General features: G+C 42.5%; 1 protein-coding gene across 1 annotated transcript; it reads right to left on the bottom strand.

Annotated features, from left to right (window-relative positions):
* Positions 1–2,064: 2,064 nt before the first annotated feature.
* Positions 2,065–8,717, bottom strand: LOC135933678 (CD209 antigen-like protein A). Its single transcript, XM_065471821.1, has 5 exons — positions 8,687–8,717; positions 6,121–6,272; positions 5,900–6,024; positions 4,801–4,890; positions 2,065–2,092 (listed from the first exon to the last, which is right to left on the bottom strand). The coding sequence occupies exons 1-5, from the start codon at positions 8,715–8,717 to the stop codon at positions 2,065–2,067; spliced, it is 426 nt and encodes a 141-aa protein (XP_065327893.1).
* Between the last annotated feature and the right edge of the window lie 9,112 nt (positions 8,718–17,829).

The raw sequence follows: 17,829 nt of genomic DNA, 5'->3' as shown, positions 1-17,829 counted from the left end.
GGTCCCCACACACGGGTGAAAAAAGTAGAAAAAAACTAAGAAAAACGACCAGAACTAGCACAAAACGGTAGAACATGGTTGCAGAGTCTAATTACTAATACGTTAGTTATAGAAAAATTACGAGAAGAAAAGATAAGAAAGAAAGAAACTCGGAATGAGCAGAGCTGCTGTAACAGGCTGCCGCACACGGGGGGCGCCGGAAGTGTGTGTACACATTGACCCAGACGCCATGCCCGTCGTGTGCCCCCCCACGGAGGATCCCTTTCACACTGCGGGAACGACTGAAACGGGAGTTGGATGACATGGAGAAAAACGGCATAATCGTCAAAGAACCCACAGAATGGGTAAATGGACTGGTGGTCGCAGAGAAACGTAATGGGAAGCTCAGAGTGTGCCTTGATCCTCGCGATTTAAATAAAGCCATCAAAAGACCCCATTACCCGCTTTCAACACTGGATGACATCACACCAAAGCTGGCAGGAGCACAGTACTTCAGTGTCATGGATGCTCGCTCAGGCTATTGGGCCATCCAATTAACCACCAAGTCATCGCTCCTCACCACCTTCAACACGACCTTTGGCAGGTACCGCTTTCTGCGCCTTCCCTTTGGGATAATATCAGCACAGGACATTTTCCAAAGGAAAATCGATGAGACATACGAAGGGCTTAATGGAGTGGCAGCCATCGTGGACGACATCCTCGTGTTTGGCAGGACAAAGGAGGAACACGACGAGAACCTCCGTGCCATGCTTGAGCGCACAAGGGAGCGAGGAGTGCGTCTCAATCCAGAGAAATGTGTCATAGGCGCCACAGAAGTGAGTTACTTTGGACACAAACTCACCCAAATCAATTCTGGATAAAGCTCATGCTCAGGGAGTAGATCCCTACCTGTCTCTATTGGAGCAAAGGAACACGCCATTCGACGGTTTCAGGTCACCCGCGCAGCTCCTCATGAGTCGACGTCTGCGCTCAGTGCTTCCCATCACCGGATACCAGCTGGTACCTTGCATCATAAGTCAGACGGTCGTGCAAAAAACACGGATGGAAAGACAAGAGCATCAGAGGCGATACTACAATCGCAGCGCCGCACCACTACCGAGGCTGCAGCAGGGGGACCACATTCGCTTTCAACATGAGTCCGGAAGCTGGAAACCGGCTGTCATCATCCGACCTGCAGAGACTGCCCGCTCTTTCGTGATCCGCACTGGCGAGGGACAGACTATACGGCGTAACCGACGGCACCTGAGAGGCGCTAAGGCGTCACCGGCACCTTCAGCACCAACACCCAATTTGGTAACCCAGCCAGATAGTGCAGCTCAACAACAAGCAGAGCCCCTGTCGCCATCTAGAGACACTAAAACACCAACCATGGACACTAGCCTTGCACTGACCACCAGATCAGGACGAGTGGTCAAACCAAGGGTCATCCTTGACCTGTGATTGTAAAGGGTGTAGGCGGATCGCTGCCCTAAGAAAAAAAAAAGTCAAATGTCGATGTACTAATGAGTGCATATCCCGTGTTGCATTGTGTTGTTGGCCTCATGCCGCAGTAATTTTACACATGACAGTGTTGGAAAAACTGTTCCTTATCCTCATGTTCAGGATGTTCTATTTTTAAATGCATACCAGCTGTGTCCCTGGCGGACATTTAAAAAAGGCGTAGACTCAGCTCTGTTGACAAAACACAAGTGCACAATGAGTCAAAAACTCCCCAGTTTTATCCAACTCACCCAAGAATTTCACTGGAAAGGGCACTAGAGGTTGTTGTGGCTTGGTGAGTGGCGAAGGTGGAAGCTAGCAGGCAGCCGCCGAGAAGCAGTAGTGGAGGCGGCACAGATGGGTGAGGCAGTAACATACCTTTGATTTTGCTTAAACACTGAAAAGAGAGCGCTCTGCTCCTTTGAGAAATGTTGAAGCATCTTCTCGTGCCCAATAATACATACAAAGAAAAAAACCCAACAATCATATGACCCTCTAAGAGGGTCATATGGGTCATATCACTTTGGCGACAGTGGGAAGGAAAAACTCCTTTTTAACAGGAAGAAACCTCCGGCAGAACCAGGCTCAGGGAGGGGCGGCCATCTGCTGCGACCTGTTGGGGTGAAAGAAGGAAGACAGGATGAAAGACATGCTGTGCAAGTGAAAGACAGCGAAAGAATGACAAGTGCAAACAATCCTCTGTGTGTGTGTTTTTCTTTGTGTGCTTGTTTGCCGCTCCCAAGCTGTGACTTCTCCCGGTGTCCATGGTGATTAAGGCTACGTCCACACTAGCCCGGATAAATTTGAAAATGGTGTATACGTCTGAAAATGCTCCGCGTCCACATGATCATTTTCAGTCGTTTTCACAGAGTTGTTCATGATCACATTGAAACGGTCGAAAACGCATAAGTTCCAGTACTGCACATAAATGAAACACAAGACGATTCGACCTGCCTCATTTCTGTCTGCCGGTTTATTTACTTTCCGGCTCTTTGAAACGCCACGGCAAAATGTTGAGGAAAAGCACTGAGTTTTTTTAATGGACTAACAATGAGGTGGAGTTGTTGCTGCGAGTAACAAAAAGATACAAAGTTGCAAAAGCGAGTGAGAATTAAAGAATTTGAAGAAAAGCTATCTGAAGCATGTACAAACTGATTTTAATCTTTAATAGGGCTGTCAAAATTGAGAGCAAAGAAAACAACTGCTGTATAACACCCTCTGCTATCTTATTTCAATTAGTCACATGACTGTTTCACATGACTAAAACGTATCATCGTTTTCAAAAAGACTCCGGTTTCGCTGTCCACACTGCGACTGGAAAACGGCGTTTTCAAATGTATCCGCTTTGGAGAGCATTTTCAAAGCGCGGCGTTTTCCTTGACCGAAAACACCGTCTCAGTGTGGACGGAAGGCCAAAACGGAGAGAAAAAGATGAGTTTTCAAACGAAAACGTATTAGTGTGGACATGGTCTAATCGTTCTCCTTTTGGTGCCTATGTCCAAATGTGCTCACTCCGCTCGTTTCCGCAACACTCTGGAAACCACAATAGGCTGTTGTTAGAACATGTAACTGATCTGAAACCAAGACACTCTCACACACAAGCTGGGAAATGACAGAGTTTCTAACTGAAGCTCAGCTCACTTAAGTAGCTCTTCTGATCAGCTGATCAGGAACAGGCTAGTGTGGTTATCCCTCAGGTCTGGCTAGCTCAACAGTGGAAACTTTCTGGGCCTGACGTCTCTGACACTGCCAAACACACACACACACACACACACACACGTTGGGTATTCATATCTTGTGGGGACATCTAATTGACATAATGCTTTCCCTCCAATGTGAGCTGTAGCCTGCCAAATGATGAAGCCAACAGGGCCTGAGGTCACCAGGGCGGAAGCCTTCTGCATTTTGACTATGCCTAGAAATTCTGTCCATAAAAATTATGAACTGAATCTGTAATGAAGGGCGCCACTGGTGGAGTTGGCGAGCCGCCACTAGAAATGAGTCCAAGTTATTGCTGACAATGTGGACCAAGATTTCACTGCAGTTGTAAAGGGACTGAATGAAAAGACACCAATATCCCCCATAGTCCCAGAGACTAACTAAGCCTGAGAGGACTCCTTCAGCTTCATGATTCCTATCACCTCTGGTGTTTCTCATCTGAGGTTATCACCACAGCAGGCACCAACCCCTTGCGGCTACAGCTTTGTGAGGCAGCTTCAACAGTGGAGGTGTGGAACATGGCTCAAATTCTTAGAATTCTATGAATTCACCTCAAATCACCAGCTAGACGGTTGAAACTTGGACGCAGTTGTGTGTCGTGTGATTCTTAGGGGAGGTGTTTTTTTTTAACTCATGAAAGATGCATTCTGTACAATCATTCCATCTTAGAAAAAATAACAGCTCAAACAAATTAAAAGTCCCCAAATTACCACGACATTCATGTCCCTGATGAGTGTATGCAAACTTGACCATAACTATGTCTACAAATTCTGAAAAGAAGTCTTGGCATGATGAGCTGTTGTCTATCTTTATGATTTCAGTAATAAATAATTACAAGAACTTCCTTAACTTCAAAGTTTTCTGCAAAATTTTAAAGGATAAATAGAAGACTTTATCTTCAATGTAAACTGCATGCTTTAAAATGAGTTGCATTGTAATTGGATTCACTTAAAACTACTTATTTTGAATAATATTGAACTCTCACTATGCAGTTTAATTTTTTGACAGGCAAATTTTTTGATGTCGACATGTAGCACCCTCTATTTGTGTTTCTTTTTTACTCAATTTTTTCATTTGTCTTTAGGTGTAGTACTTTTCTTTATTATTTATACACAAAATATCTACAGTTTCAAAAGATCATGCAGCAGGTAAAGGTATAATAACACCCCTGTAACTATTTAAGCGGCACAGAAAAACAGACTGAGGTCTTTTTTTTCTTCACACATTTTCCAGGAAATTGTTTTTGTAAATTCTTAAAGATTATGAATAAAGAGAAAAAAATAAGGAATTCACAGGAATCATTGGTGCTTTAACCCATAATACATGAATAAGAAGATCAGGCACAAAAGTATTTATTTAATTGCAAACAGTATATATATATATATATATATATATATATATATATATATATATATATATATATACATAGTTTTTTCATTAAACATTTCTTAATGGAAACTTTAAATGTTTGCATTAGCCTTAGAAAAATAGCTCATTGTGTCCTCTACTCTCACTGTTGTTCCTGAACTGAAGTGAGGACACACAGCAGCAGCTGGTTTCTCACAAATACTTCTTTCACGTGCTTTGCATGATTTATCAAACCAATCCTCTGAGTCCATCCTCACACAGTCCTCTCCATCAGAATCTTCCTCAGTCCAATCATCTGGCTCATGAAAGTACCAGAATGTCAACCTAATCAATTAAGAACAGAAAGAACAGCAACAGTGAAAGCTGGTAACTTTGATTGTGAAAATGAATAAAAATATTTTCAGAATTTGTTCAATTTTTTAATATGCCACTACTGCATGTCATGAAACGTGTCTCTTCTTTCCCACTGTTTGTGTTTTTTTCCCCCTGTCTCTCTGCCCTTCTTCTCTCTCTTCTTTTCTCTCCTCTCTTTTCTCCTACCTCCTCACTGTCACTGGCGGATAGAGGACGTGGCTGATATCCAGAAATCCTACTAGTGGCTGGATAAAGCTGGACTGAAAGACAGCACAGAGGCACTAATCATAGCAGCACAGGAACAAGCTCTGAGCACAAGATCCATAGAGGCTGGGGTCTATCACACCAGGGCTGGAAAGTCCCAAGGTCAAAACGGGAGACGCCTCCTAGGATGGTCGAGAATGAATCATGTGGGGCCTTCCAGATACAGACGGACAAAATGGACAAAGCAGAAGAAGACAGCCATAGTGATAGATGTAGCGGTTCCAAATGACAGCAACATCAGGAAGAAGGAACACGAGAAGCTTAAGAAGTACTAAGGGCTCAGAGAAGAGCTGGAGAAGGTGCAGTGACTCCTAAGCTAGGCAAGTGACTCCAGCAGATCCCAGCAACAAAAGTGGAGATCCAGAAGAGCACAGTCCTAGGATCAGCTAAGATACTGGGCATGACCCTCAAGCTCCCAGGCCTGTGGTAGAGGAACTGAGGTCGAAGGATAGACCGCCCGCAGGGGCGAGTGGGGATTTTTTTTTTAAATATATATAATACATATAATATAATATATAATACATTTTTTGAGTAATTTTGCACTTTTTTGTTTACTACATAATTTCATGTGTGTTCATTCATAGTTTTGATCTCTTCAGTGAGAATCTACAATGTAAATCGTCATGAAAATAAAGAAAAACCATTAAATGAGAAGGTGTGTCCAAACTTTTGACTGTTTGTGTATGTAATATAATGTAATTGGATTTAATTAAACCTTTCATTCAGCGGTGAGCCATCCACCCACAACCATCTGCCCTCTTCTGCTGAGTCTGTCAGTCCGATCCAGAAATAAATCTCATATCCCCCTGTTATTTGTTGAATGGTTGTCCTCAAGAAACTCTAAACAGGAAAATTTGATTAAATTACTTTGTGAAACTTCCCATCTTTGGATGAAATATGAGTTTGAGATCATGAACCTGCAGAAATGTTTTATACCTGCTCCTCACTGCTGTCTATCTTAACCAGGTCTCCTCCTTTAGTGATACATTCAGTGCTGCTCTCATTCCAGGATGATTTGCTTGTGGAGAAAAAATAGCAATTTTCTCCATGTTGCTTCCAGCCATCTTCACATTTATAACATGGATCATCTTTGAGGGGAATACATTAAAGACTTCAGTCAGGTGGAAGAAAACATGTTCATTTTTATGTATTAGGAGACTGGCCTGCAGTTGAAATCTAACATACTGATTCTGTCAGTCCATCATTGTTTCTTTAATCGGAGGATTAAAAAAAACATTCCAATGGCAAAATATAAACTTACTCGTAGTTATTTCAGAAGGTTGTGGGGTTGTAGTCGGTATCGTGCTGTATGATTGTGTTACTGGTATGGATAAGAGATAAAAACATTTTTGTAAAATTTCAGCAAGATCATCTATTTTTTTATTTGGCTGCAGCACAATTCTCCTTTTATTCTGTTTCCTTAATCAGAGGATAAAACAACGTGTCAAAAACAAAATCTAAAACTTACTGGTGGTTATTTCAGTAGGTTGTGGGGTTGTAGTCTGTAATATGTTGCACGGTTGTGTTACTGTTTTGAAAAAGAAATTAAAAAATATTTGATTTTCATTAAGTTTTCAGCATGCTGCTCCTTGGGTCCTGTAGCTATATATTTTTATATATTATATATAATTTCATACTTTTATTTATTTGCTTATTAAATCTCTTGGCAATTCATAACTTACTAATTTTTACTTCAGGCTCTGGACATGTGGGCTGCACTGTACTACATGGTTTGATTTCAGGCAGTCTCTCTAAAAAAACAATACAAAGAGAAAGAACAGGATTAAAAAAAAGAACAGCAATTATTCATCAGGATCAATAACAAGTATGAAAATGTTTCCTGCTTAAAATCTTAGGAAAAAACAATAAGCAAAATTTAATAGTATTATATGTGTTACGTGATTAAATGAAGGAGTTTAGTATAAAATTATAGTACAGGAGTCTCATATTCTTACCTGTGACATCGCCTTTTACGTTTTTCTGCTTCAGTTCAAGATTTCTGAGCATTTCCCTGGTTTTCAAAAGCTCAAACACTTATTAAAAAATAAAATAAGAAAAAATTAAAATCAGCCAGTAATATTTTTGGTTTCACTTAATCTCTATAAAGTGTATTTGCATTTGTATCTGTAGAGTCTATAACCAATGAGAAGATCTTCATTACCAGAACCTTTCTGATGTCATTGTGAAATGAATGCATAGCGCGACCACTTATAAAGTGTTTTATGATTTAACTGAAAAGTAAAACAATGCTTTTAAATGCTTTATTTTTAATTGAATATAATTTCATTAAAAAAATCATAATAAAATCATAAAATCACAATTAATCTGCAAGTAATAAACTAATATATATATATATATATATATATATATATATATATATATATATATATATATATATATGTGTGTGTAGATGTTAGTTTATTAAATATGTGTATATTTACATACATATATATATATATATATATATATATATATGTAAATAAAATAAAGCATTAAAAAGCATAGTTCCACCTCAAAGTACAACAAATTGGTGAATGACTTTGCCATTCATCCAATTATTAATTATGTCATTACTCAAAATTATGACATGTTATGCATTTATTTCAGGTTTTCTTAACCCTAATAAATCAATAATTGACTGCTATAAACTGACTGCATGTGTTGCATAAGACAATGCTAGAAGCAAGGACTTGACACTGTGTTATAGGAAAGCAGGTGATAATATAGCTCACTGACCTTTGTTAAGAGCTAAAATACTTTCAAAATTCTTTTTATATTTAATTAAAATACTGGACAGATTTGTTCTGAAGCCTGTTAGAACTTTAAAATATAAGTATTTCATATGATGCAGATGAATTAAAAGGTCATAAGTTGAGTTTCTTTTAAAATTTTTAATATAAACATTCTGATTCTCATTTAATTTATGATAAATCAGACGCTTATTTAAGTAAAGACACATATATAAAACTGCCAACTCACAGAGATAAGTTACCACGAGAGCCGATACCAGGAGAACACAGACAACCAGCACGGCCACTCTGAGCTTTAACGCATTGCTTGATTTTGCATGTTGAGAGTGAAGACCTTCACCTGATTCAGAGGAGACAGAAAGTGAACACACAAGTACATAAACGTTTAATAAATAGTTCGAACTCTAGTGCAGTTGAGGACAGATGTAAAGATATTTCACTGCTTAATATAATTTCACTGTTTGTCTACTATATAAGTTTAAAACAGGTGAGAACCACAGCTGGATTAGACCAATGGGAAACATGACACACTGTATATTACACAGCAAAATGGTTGACTAATTTTTTTCTTCATAAATTTCTTCATAAGGTTTTTCATATTTTCATGTGACAAAGCCCTGCTTGAGATAACTATAATTAGTTTAGTATTGTTTAATTTCAGTAGATGTTACGTTCTATGAAAACAACATTGTTCATAAAAAGTGTAGCTTTTTCTCCTCCCTGTTGATTTACCACCACATTAATGTTCTTACCTTCTATGTATTTCTGTGGACGGCTCATCATGCTGAGTCTTCAAGCTCCAGACTTGAGAGTTAGTCCACCTGTGTTTGAATCACAATAAAAAACAAAAAGAAACTGGTGCTTATTATTTTAATCAATTCCTTCAATATTTACTGAATATTTAGCATCAAGATTCCCCTCTGCGACCCTCACCTCAGGCTTTTCAAAAAGAAGTGAAGCACAACACTTTTCACAGCTCTCTGTTAAAAAAACCCCAACTTCCTGATGACTTTAAAGGATGGGGGGGAGGGTCGCAGCTCATCTATTTCAAGACAAATTCAAACAGATACTAGAGCAGAAAAAAATATTACCGCCAATGACGCTTCTCAAACAGCAGTTAAAAAACCTGCTTAACAGTAATGAGCTGTACGAAAACTCATTTCAAACATTTGTTTAGCTACAAGTATGAGAAATAGTATCATTAACACATCAATAGTTGTGTTTATTTACCTTAAATACAACATTAAAATGTTCAGTTGCTGTATATTTAACAATAAGAACAAATGTTATATTAGGAACTTTTAAGCCTTTCATGCAGAATGGCTTAGATTGTTGGATATTAGTGTAATATAAGATGCTAAACATTTTCTTGTGCATGAAACAAGTTGTGTTTGGATTTTTGACAGAAATTTTGAATTTTAGTTTTTCAAAATAAACTTTCAAATGTTTTTGAAAACATAATTTGTCATGCATGTTTACTATTTTATCCTATCCTATCCTATTTATTCCTAACACAGTGTAGCTTTGTTCAGCTACAAGGACATTACATATCTTTGTCAATTATAACGATTTCTCTCACTGCACTTTATCCGCACTCCATGTTTCAAAAACAATTTAATTTGTCTTTCATTTAAAATTTTAAAGCCAATTATTTTCAGTTTCATCGAAGTCACCTAAGCTCTGCTGGTCCATTTTTAGTTAATATGATTTAATAAAGGCAAGATCTGAAATGTTAATTTAAATAACTTGCTCATCTGTGCCATCTGTTTATCTATTTTTAGGAGCTTTGAATGTTTTATTAATGTGCATTTGTATCTTAATTTTTCTTCTTCTTTTTTAATAGATAATAGTTTAAGACACACCACATCATTAATTTCAATAAAAAATTCACAGTGTTCACTGTAACATCTCAAACTGCACATCTACGGCTCACAGTAATAGCCATGACTTTTCTGGCAGTTGTTTGCATATAAAATTCACAACATATTGTTTCCATTTATTTTAGGATATTTTATTTTTTTTATTAAACATTTTTGGAAGGAAGCTTGACATGTTTTTGGTGTTAGCTTAATAAAAGTAGCCTCACTGCATCCTCTGTTCAAATTATTTTATAGTTTGAACTGACCTTTAGACACATACAGATTTATGTCCAATCACTGCTGGTTTCCCACAAATACTTTTATGAGGTGTTTTGCAGGATCTATCACCATTATGTCTGGAGCATAAACTGATGTTTGTTTAGACTCCTTCTCTCTGATTGATCTTTCTTAGTTAATTTCAGTAATCCCTTTCTCCAAACTAGTGATGTGTCGGTCGCGAACGAAATGGCTCTTAGAGCCGGATCTTTGACATGAACGCGAGCCGGCTCCTTCTCGCGAGCCGTGTTTTTTTTTTTTCTTTCTCTCACCCTCTCTCTCGCACTTTTTTCCCCGCTTCACTCGGCATGCGAGCCTTGTGCTTTGCACTGGAAAGAGGGGGGAGGGGCGGTAGTTACACTCGCAGTAGCACAGGAACAGAGCGGGAGGGAAAGAGAGAGAAAGAGAGCCAGGGACAACAACGTCACATTAGAAAGGTATAGTAATCATCCACAACTATTTTCAGTTGCGGATGATAAAGGATTCAGAAAGTTTATTCATGCAGGCACATATGACAGAGAATATGCATGTTCTTTTTGTTTTCATATTGTAATTTATATTTAATTGTGTTGTGGTTTGCAGTGTTTTGTGTTATTTCATTTTAAATTTGTTTAAAAGGAAAAAGCTGAAAATTTAAATAGTTAAAAGTTGAACTGTGAATAGTTGGTTTTTGTATTATATGATTTATTTATTACATTTTATGTGGAGTGAATAAATAAAAGTATATTTACGGTGGCCCCTAGAGACAAAGCACGTACAAACTTCAAAACACGTAAAAACTCCAAAACACGTACAAACTCAGAAGCACGTACAAACCCTGAAGCACGTACAAACTCCAAAAACACGTAAAAACTCCAAAACACGTAAAAACTTCAAAACACGTGCAAACCCTGAAGCACGTACAAACTCCAAAACACGTAAAAACTCAGAAGCACGTAAAAACTCCAAAACACGTACAAAACACAACAGAAGTGCTCCAGAATGCTAGCCGCAGTGTTGAGCTTTTGTTACCTAGTGGCTACACAAGCCAGCAAGTACCAACGACCGGATTTGGTGTGTGGTAGTAACAGGTAAATGAACTTCTTTTTTTAAAATTATTTGAATATATATGAGTGCTTGTGTATAAATACACAAACCATGCACATATGCTTTCAATTGTGTAATTTAAGTGATCTAGGTAGCTCTGTTTTGGAAGTTCAGTTAACTCTAGGAATGTGTTTTGGAGTTTGTACGTGCTTTGGAATTTGTACGTGCTTTTTGGAGTTTGTACGTGCTTTGGAATTTGTACGTGCTTTTTGGAGTTTGTACGTGCTTTGTCTCTAGGGGCCACTGCATATATTTATATATAAACATATATAAATAAAACCACTTTTTTTTTACATTAGTAATTCCTTTTGTGCATAATTTTATATTATTGTTAATAATAAATTAATTAAAGCAACAAAACAACCTGAAGAGCCGGTTCGGAGCCGAAAGAGCCGGCTCTTTTTAGTGAGCCGAGCCGAAAGAGCTGGTTCTCTAAAAAGAGCCGGAAATCCCATCACTACTCCAAACCATCAGTCTGTCTTTTAGATCCCATTCCTACAAGACAGCTCAAAAATGTCCTGTCATTAATTTAAGCTGAAATATGATCTATCTATCTCTGTTAATGAGCTATGTACCATAGGTCTCTACGGTTGCAGTAATTAAACCATTACATTAACCCTCATGCTCCCCTTCGGGGCAGCCCCAGACCCCGGGGGTCTCAGAGTACCCCACCCTCAGTAGAGACCGGTGAATGAAAATGTTAACCCTCATGCTTCCCTTCGGGGCAGCCCCAGACCCCGGGGGTCCCAGAGTACCCCAACCTCAGTAGAGACCGGTGAATGAAAATGTTAAAAAAAACCAGAATGATCATTTGGGGTCGAAGAGTGCCCCAGAGCGATTCTAATGGGTTCGTCAGGGGATCGGGAAAGAAAACGTAGCACTTGGGGACCACGCACAGAAGCTGCTGTGGCACCATGGGGGTCATTGATACCCCAGTACATGAAAATGAAGCATAATCACAATAATAATAATAATAATGATAATAATAATAATAATAATAATAATAATAATAATGAGAAGAAGAAGAAGAAGAAGAATACAACACACAGATGCTTCTGAGTTTTATTTTATTTTATTTGAAATTACACTCACGATACAACTGAGGCAATCTGGAAGGCAAAATAAAAGTCAACAACGGGGTTGAATCAGCCTTTCAAGACAAACGAATCTCAGTAGATATGTCAAGAACAGGTTTACATGAAAAAAAAAGAAGGTTTACATTAACCCTCATGCTCCCCTTCGGGGCAGCCCCAGACCCCGGGGGTCTCAGAGTACCCCACCCTCAGTAGAGACCGGTGAATGAAAATGTTAACCCTCATGCTTCCCTTCGGGGCAGCCCCAGACCCCGGGGGTCCCAGAGTACCCCAACCTCAGTAGAGACCGGTGAATGAAAATGTTAAAAAAAACCAGAATGATCATTTGGGGTCGAAGAGTGCCCCAGAGCGATTCTAATGGGTTCGTCAGGGGATCGGGAAAGAAAACGTAGCACTTGGGGACCACACACAGAAGCTGCTGTGGCACCATGGGGGTCATTGATACCCCAGTACATGAAAATGAAGCATAATCACAATAATAACAATAATAATGATAATAATAATAATAATAATAATAATAATAATAATAATAATGATGAGAAGAAGAAGAAGAAGAAGAAGAAGAAGAATACAACACACAGATGCTTCTGAGTTTTATTTTATTTTATTTGAAATTACACTCACGATACAACTGAGGCAATCTGGAAGGCAAAATAAAAGTCAACAACGGGGTTGAATCAGCCTTTCAAGACAAACGAATCTCAGTAGATATGTCAAGAACAGGTTTACATGAAAAAAAAAGAAGGTTTACATTAAAAAAATATCAACAAACTGTCTGTGTTTCAGGCACTCGGTGCTGTACAGCGCCTCTGGTGGCTGTGAATACATGATATAAATCTCACCGTAGGATGCGTGCATTGAAAGAATCAGCCTTTTGTTACAAACGAATCTCAGTAATCTCCTTTGTAACACTCTGTGACCAGCCGCAGCTGGCCGATTTTCATCACATCCTCTCCCACCAGTTTGTCGCCCTCTGCCTCTTTTCTGAGACAGCTGTCGGTGAGAGACTCGGGCGAAACGTCCTCTTTGAAAGCGTACGCATCCCCCAGGATGGTGTTTCCGGACGCATTATTTCTCGAGCCTGTTTTACCGACCAGAAGGAGTCTCAGTTCTTCACGGGTCGCAGAGCCTGCGGGGTTGGGGAAACGATGGTTACATTTGAATCATTCTAGAAAAAAACAAAACAAAACATGAAACACTACGTTACACTAGGCTATTCTTTTGTTATCTTTGCATCGATGTTGACAGCAAGCAGTTTGTCTACATAAAGCGAGTACCACAAGCAGCACACAACCCTGGGATTGCACTTTACCTTTGTATCGATGATGACAGCGAGCAGTTTGCCCACGTAACGCGAGTAGCACAAGCAGCACACGTCCCTGAATCCGGCCTTTGGTCGCCAACATTTTCAGTAAGCTAAGAAAAGGAGAAAGGAAAAAGAGGTGAAATTAAGGCACATTCAGGGAAAGTCTTTCAGATCAGATTACCAAGTTAAACCACACTGAAAATACGCGTTGAATAAACCATGACCCCAAACTGGTCGGTTGTCCCACGTGTTTCCCCGTAGCTACTCCGGGCGCGCACACAATGAGCCCTGGTTTCGCGACGCAGGCGTAGCAACAACCTCCTTCTCCTCCTCACTGCCTCGTGTGTGTGTGTGTGTCTGTGTGTGTGTGTGTGTGTGTGTGTGTGTGTGTAGGAGGTACTGGGTTCCTCAAAAATGGTGGTGTTCGCGTAACCCGCCCTCCGCAGACCTAAGCGTACGCTACCGAGGCACTTGAGAACGATGTAGAGGGAGCAAGGATGAGGAGGAGGCAAGGAGTGTCTGAAGTCCAAACGGAGGGCGGTGTTCGCGTAGTAGGCAGGCCACAGATCTGCTCTTTCACTAGCGAGGCGCTTGAGAAAGGTGTAGAGGGAGTAAGGAGTACGAGGAGAAACGGAGAGCCTGAGGTCCAACTAGAGGGCGGTGTTCGCGAAACCGGCCATCCGCAGGCCTAAGCGTACGCTCGCGAGGAGCATAAATGGAGGGCCATGTTCACGTAATGGGTAGGCCAAACGGCTGCTCTTTCACTAGCGAGGCACTTGAGAACAATGAGAGGGAGCAAGGAGGAGGAGGAGACACGGAGAGCCCGAGGTCCAACTGGAGGGCGGTGTTCACGTAATAGGCAGGCAAAACAGCTTCGCTTTCACTAGCGAGGCACTTGAGAACGATGTAGAGGGAGCAAGGAGGACGAGGAGCAACGGAGATCCCGAGGTCCTCACCGAAGGGGGTGTTCGCGAAACCGGCCCTCCGCAGACATAAGCGTACGCTAGCGAGGAGCATAAACGGAGGGCGGTGTTCGCGTAATGGGCAGGCCAAACAGCTGCACTTTTACTAGCGAGGCACTTGAGAATGATGGAAAGAAAGCAAGGAGGACACGGAGGCACGGAGAGCCCGAGGTCCAAATGGAGGGCGGTGTTTGCGTAATAGGCAGGCCAAACAGCTGCTCTTTCACTAGCGAGGCGCAGGGGAACGATGTAGAGGGAGCGAGGAGGACGAGGAGGCATGGAGAGCCCGAGGTCCAACTGGAGGGCAGTGTTCGCGTAATAGGCAGGCCAAACAGCTTCTCTTTCACTAGCGAGGCGCATGAGAACAAAGGAGAGGGAGCAGGGAGGACGAGGAGCAAAGGAGATCCAGAGGTCCTCACCGATGGCGGTGTTCAAGAAACCGGCCCTCCGCAGACATAAGCGTACGCTAGCGAGGAGCATAAACGGAGGGCGGTGTTCGCGTAATGGGCAGGCCAAACAGCTTCTCTTTTACTAGCGAGGCGCTTGAGAACGATGTAGAGGGAGCGAGGAGGACGAGGAGCAACGGAGAGCCCGAGATCCAACTGGAGGGCGGTGTTCGCGTAATAGGAAGGCCAAACAGCTTCTCTTTTACTAGCGAGGTGCTTGAGAACGATGTAGAGGGAGCGAGGAGGACGAGGAGCAACGGAGAGCCCGAGATCCAACTGGAGGGCGGTGTTCGCGTAATAGGAAGGCCAAACAGCTTCTCTTTCACTAGCGAAGTGCATGAGAACGAAGAAGAAGGAGCAAGGATTTCGTAATAGGCAGACCAAACAGCTGCTCTTTCACTAGCGAGGCGCAGGAGAACGATGGAGAAGGAGCAAGGCAGACGAGGAGCAACGGAGAGCCCGAGGTCCTCACTCAGGCCCATTTACGCGTAACCCAAGGCCCATCCGGCAAAGCGCTCACCTGCGAGGAGCAGGAGAACGGAGCAGAAGGAGGTCGCAGGATGGAGAGGCAGGGAGAGTCCGAGGTCCTCACTTAGGCCGGTTTACGCGAACACTGCCGAGAAGGAGACATTGATGATGATGATGATGATGATGATGATGATCTGAAGTTGAGAGTTGTTTGCTCCGGCGGTTCGGGGTCCCTCCGGACCCCAGTGTTTGCCATCGAAACTTTCGAATGGCGGTTCGGGGTCCCTCCAGACCCCAGTGTTTGCCATCGTAACTTACGAATGTGTATTGGGGTTGCGAAATACCCCATCGTGGGTACGCTTTGACCCCATAGTAATCGTGGAGTAGAGAACATCCCTGCTCCTCTCGAAGGCCGGTTTACGCGTAACCCGAGGCCAATCCGGCTAAACGCTCCCCTGTGAGGAGCAGGAGAACGGAACAGAAGGAGGAAGGAGGACTTGGAGGCAGGGAGAGTCCGAGGTCCTCACTTAGGCCGGTTTACGCATAACCCGGGGCCCATCCGACAAGGTGCTTGCCTTCGAGGAGCAGCAGAACGGAGCAGAAGGAGGTAGGAGGACTAGCAGGCAGGGAGAGTCCGAGGTCCCCACTTAGGCTGGTTTACGCGAACACTGCCGAGAAGGAGACGACGATGATGATGATGATGATGAAGATGATGATATGAAGTTGAGAGTTGTTGCCGTGGCGCTTGGGGGTCCTTCCAGACCCCAGTGTTTCCCATCGTAACTTACGAACGTGCATTGGGGTTGCGAAATACCCCATCGCCATTACTAAGTGGTCACAGAGTACCCACGGAGTAGAGAGCTACCCCAGTCCTCACTTAGGCCGGTTTATGCGTAAACCGGGGCCCATCCGGCAAGGTGCTCGCCTTCGAGGAGCAGGAGAATGGAGCAGAAGGAGGAAGGAGGACCAGCAGGCATGGAAGGTCCGAGGTCCTCACTTAGGCCGGTTTACGTGTAACCCGGGGCCCGTAAGGCTAAGCCCTACCCTGCGAGGAGCAGGAGAACCGAGGAGCAGGAGGTAGGAGGACTGGGATGCAGGAGGCGTCCGAGGTCCTCACTTAGGCCGGTTTACGCGTAACCCGGGGCCCGTAAGGCTAAGCCCTACCCTGCGAGGAGCAGGAGAACCAAGAGGAAGGAGGTAGGAGGACTAGCAGGCAGGGAGAGTCCGAGGTCCTCACTGAGGCCGGTTTACGTGAACACTCTCGAGAAGGAGACGATGATGATGATGATGAAGATGATGATGTGAAGTTGAGAGTTGTTGCCTTGGCGCTTGGGGGTCCCTCCAGACCCCAAGGTTTGCCATCGTAACTTACCCGATCGATGGAGGGTTACAGCCGATTAGGTGCCTTTGTCCGACGCTGTGACGAGACCCGCTATAGCAGGGGGTCCACCTGACCCCCATCCGCCCCCACCCCGAGCCGGGGCCCTGTTTCGCGACGAGACCTGGGTCTGCGCTGCCGGGGTCTGTGTGACCCCCCCCCCCTCCCTTTTTTTTTTTTTTTTGGTCCAGGGCGCACAAGGGTTAAGGGATCGAGCGCCTGAAACACGGACAGTTTGTTGATATTGTAAAAAAAAATTCAGCCACAGGGGGGCGTTTTAAAAACGCACTCCCCTGTTGCGCATGTCCCTAATGGTATGCCCCCCCGTGCATCATCATTTCCCTCCGTGGATACCACGCCCATTTAAATTTTTCTCCTAGTTTCGTGCAGGCCAATATTTTGTACAGTTCAATATCGACACCGCGCTCGGTCTTCCGACCGCCGTATGATTCTCCTGACCGACCTATGATTATATCGGGTGCGCTTGATTGCAATAAAAATAAACTGTTGTGGCATACTTGTAACTACCTTGCTTGAATAAAAGTGTTCACATTTCATGTTCGTGTGCGGTGTTGTGCATCACATTGGACACTTGGAAACACTCACCTTTTAGATGAATTTCAGCTATATAATCTGTGGCTGCATGTGTAAGGAAACACATTGACGCTCATTTGTCATGTATACACAAGGTGTTTATTTGAAATAAGTTGCACTTCACAATTAGCACACCTACGATAAGCCGCATCACATTTGAGTAATTCATCCACTCTTATTACTTGAAATTTGGTGCACATTCAATATGTACATGTAGTCGTTAGTTACAGTTGTACAGAGCTATCCAGAATGGGCCTTCTTCTGAAGTAGCTCCACACGATGTCACATAGACCAGGATCACTGGGGTGATGAGACCTGTTGGATGCATACTGGCTGGTCGATGTGATCAACAGAGGCTTCGCTTTGACTGAGTATGCTAAATACAACATATTAGCGACGTGGATTCTTTGCACCGTGGCCTAGTCG

This window comes from Pelmatolapia mariae, linkage group LG22 (assembly GCF_036321145.2).
Source record: "Pelmatolapia mariae isolate MD_Pm_ZW linkage group LG22, Pm_UMD_F_2, whole genome shotgun sequence".
Lineage (NCBI taxonomy): Eukaryota > Metazoa > Chordata > Actinopteri > Cichliformes > Cichlidae > Pelmatolapia > Pelmatolapia mariae.
Note: the sequence above shows the minus strand (reverse complement) of the source record. Positions and strands in the feature narration are given on the sequence as shown.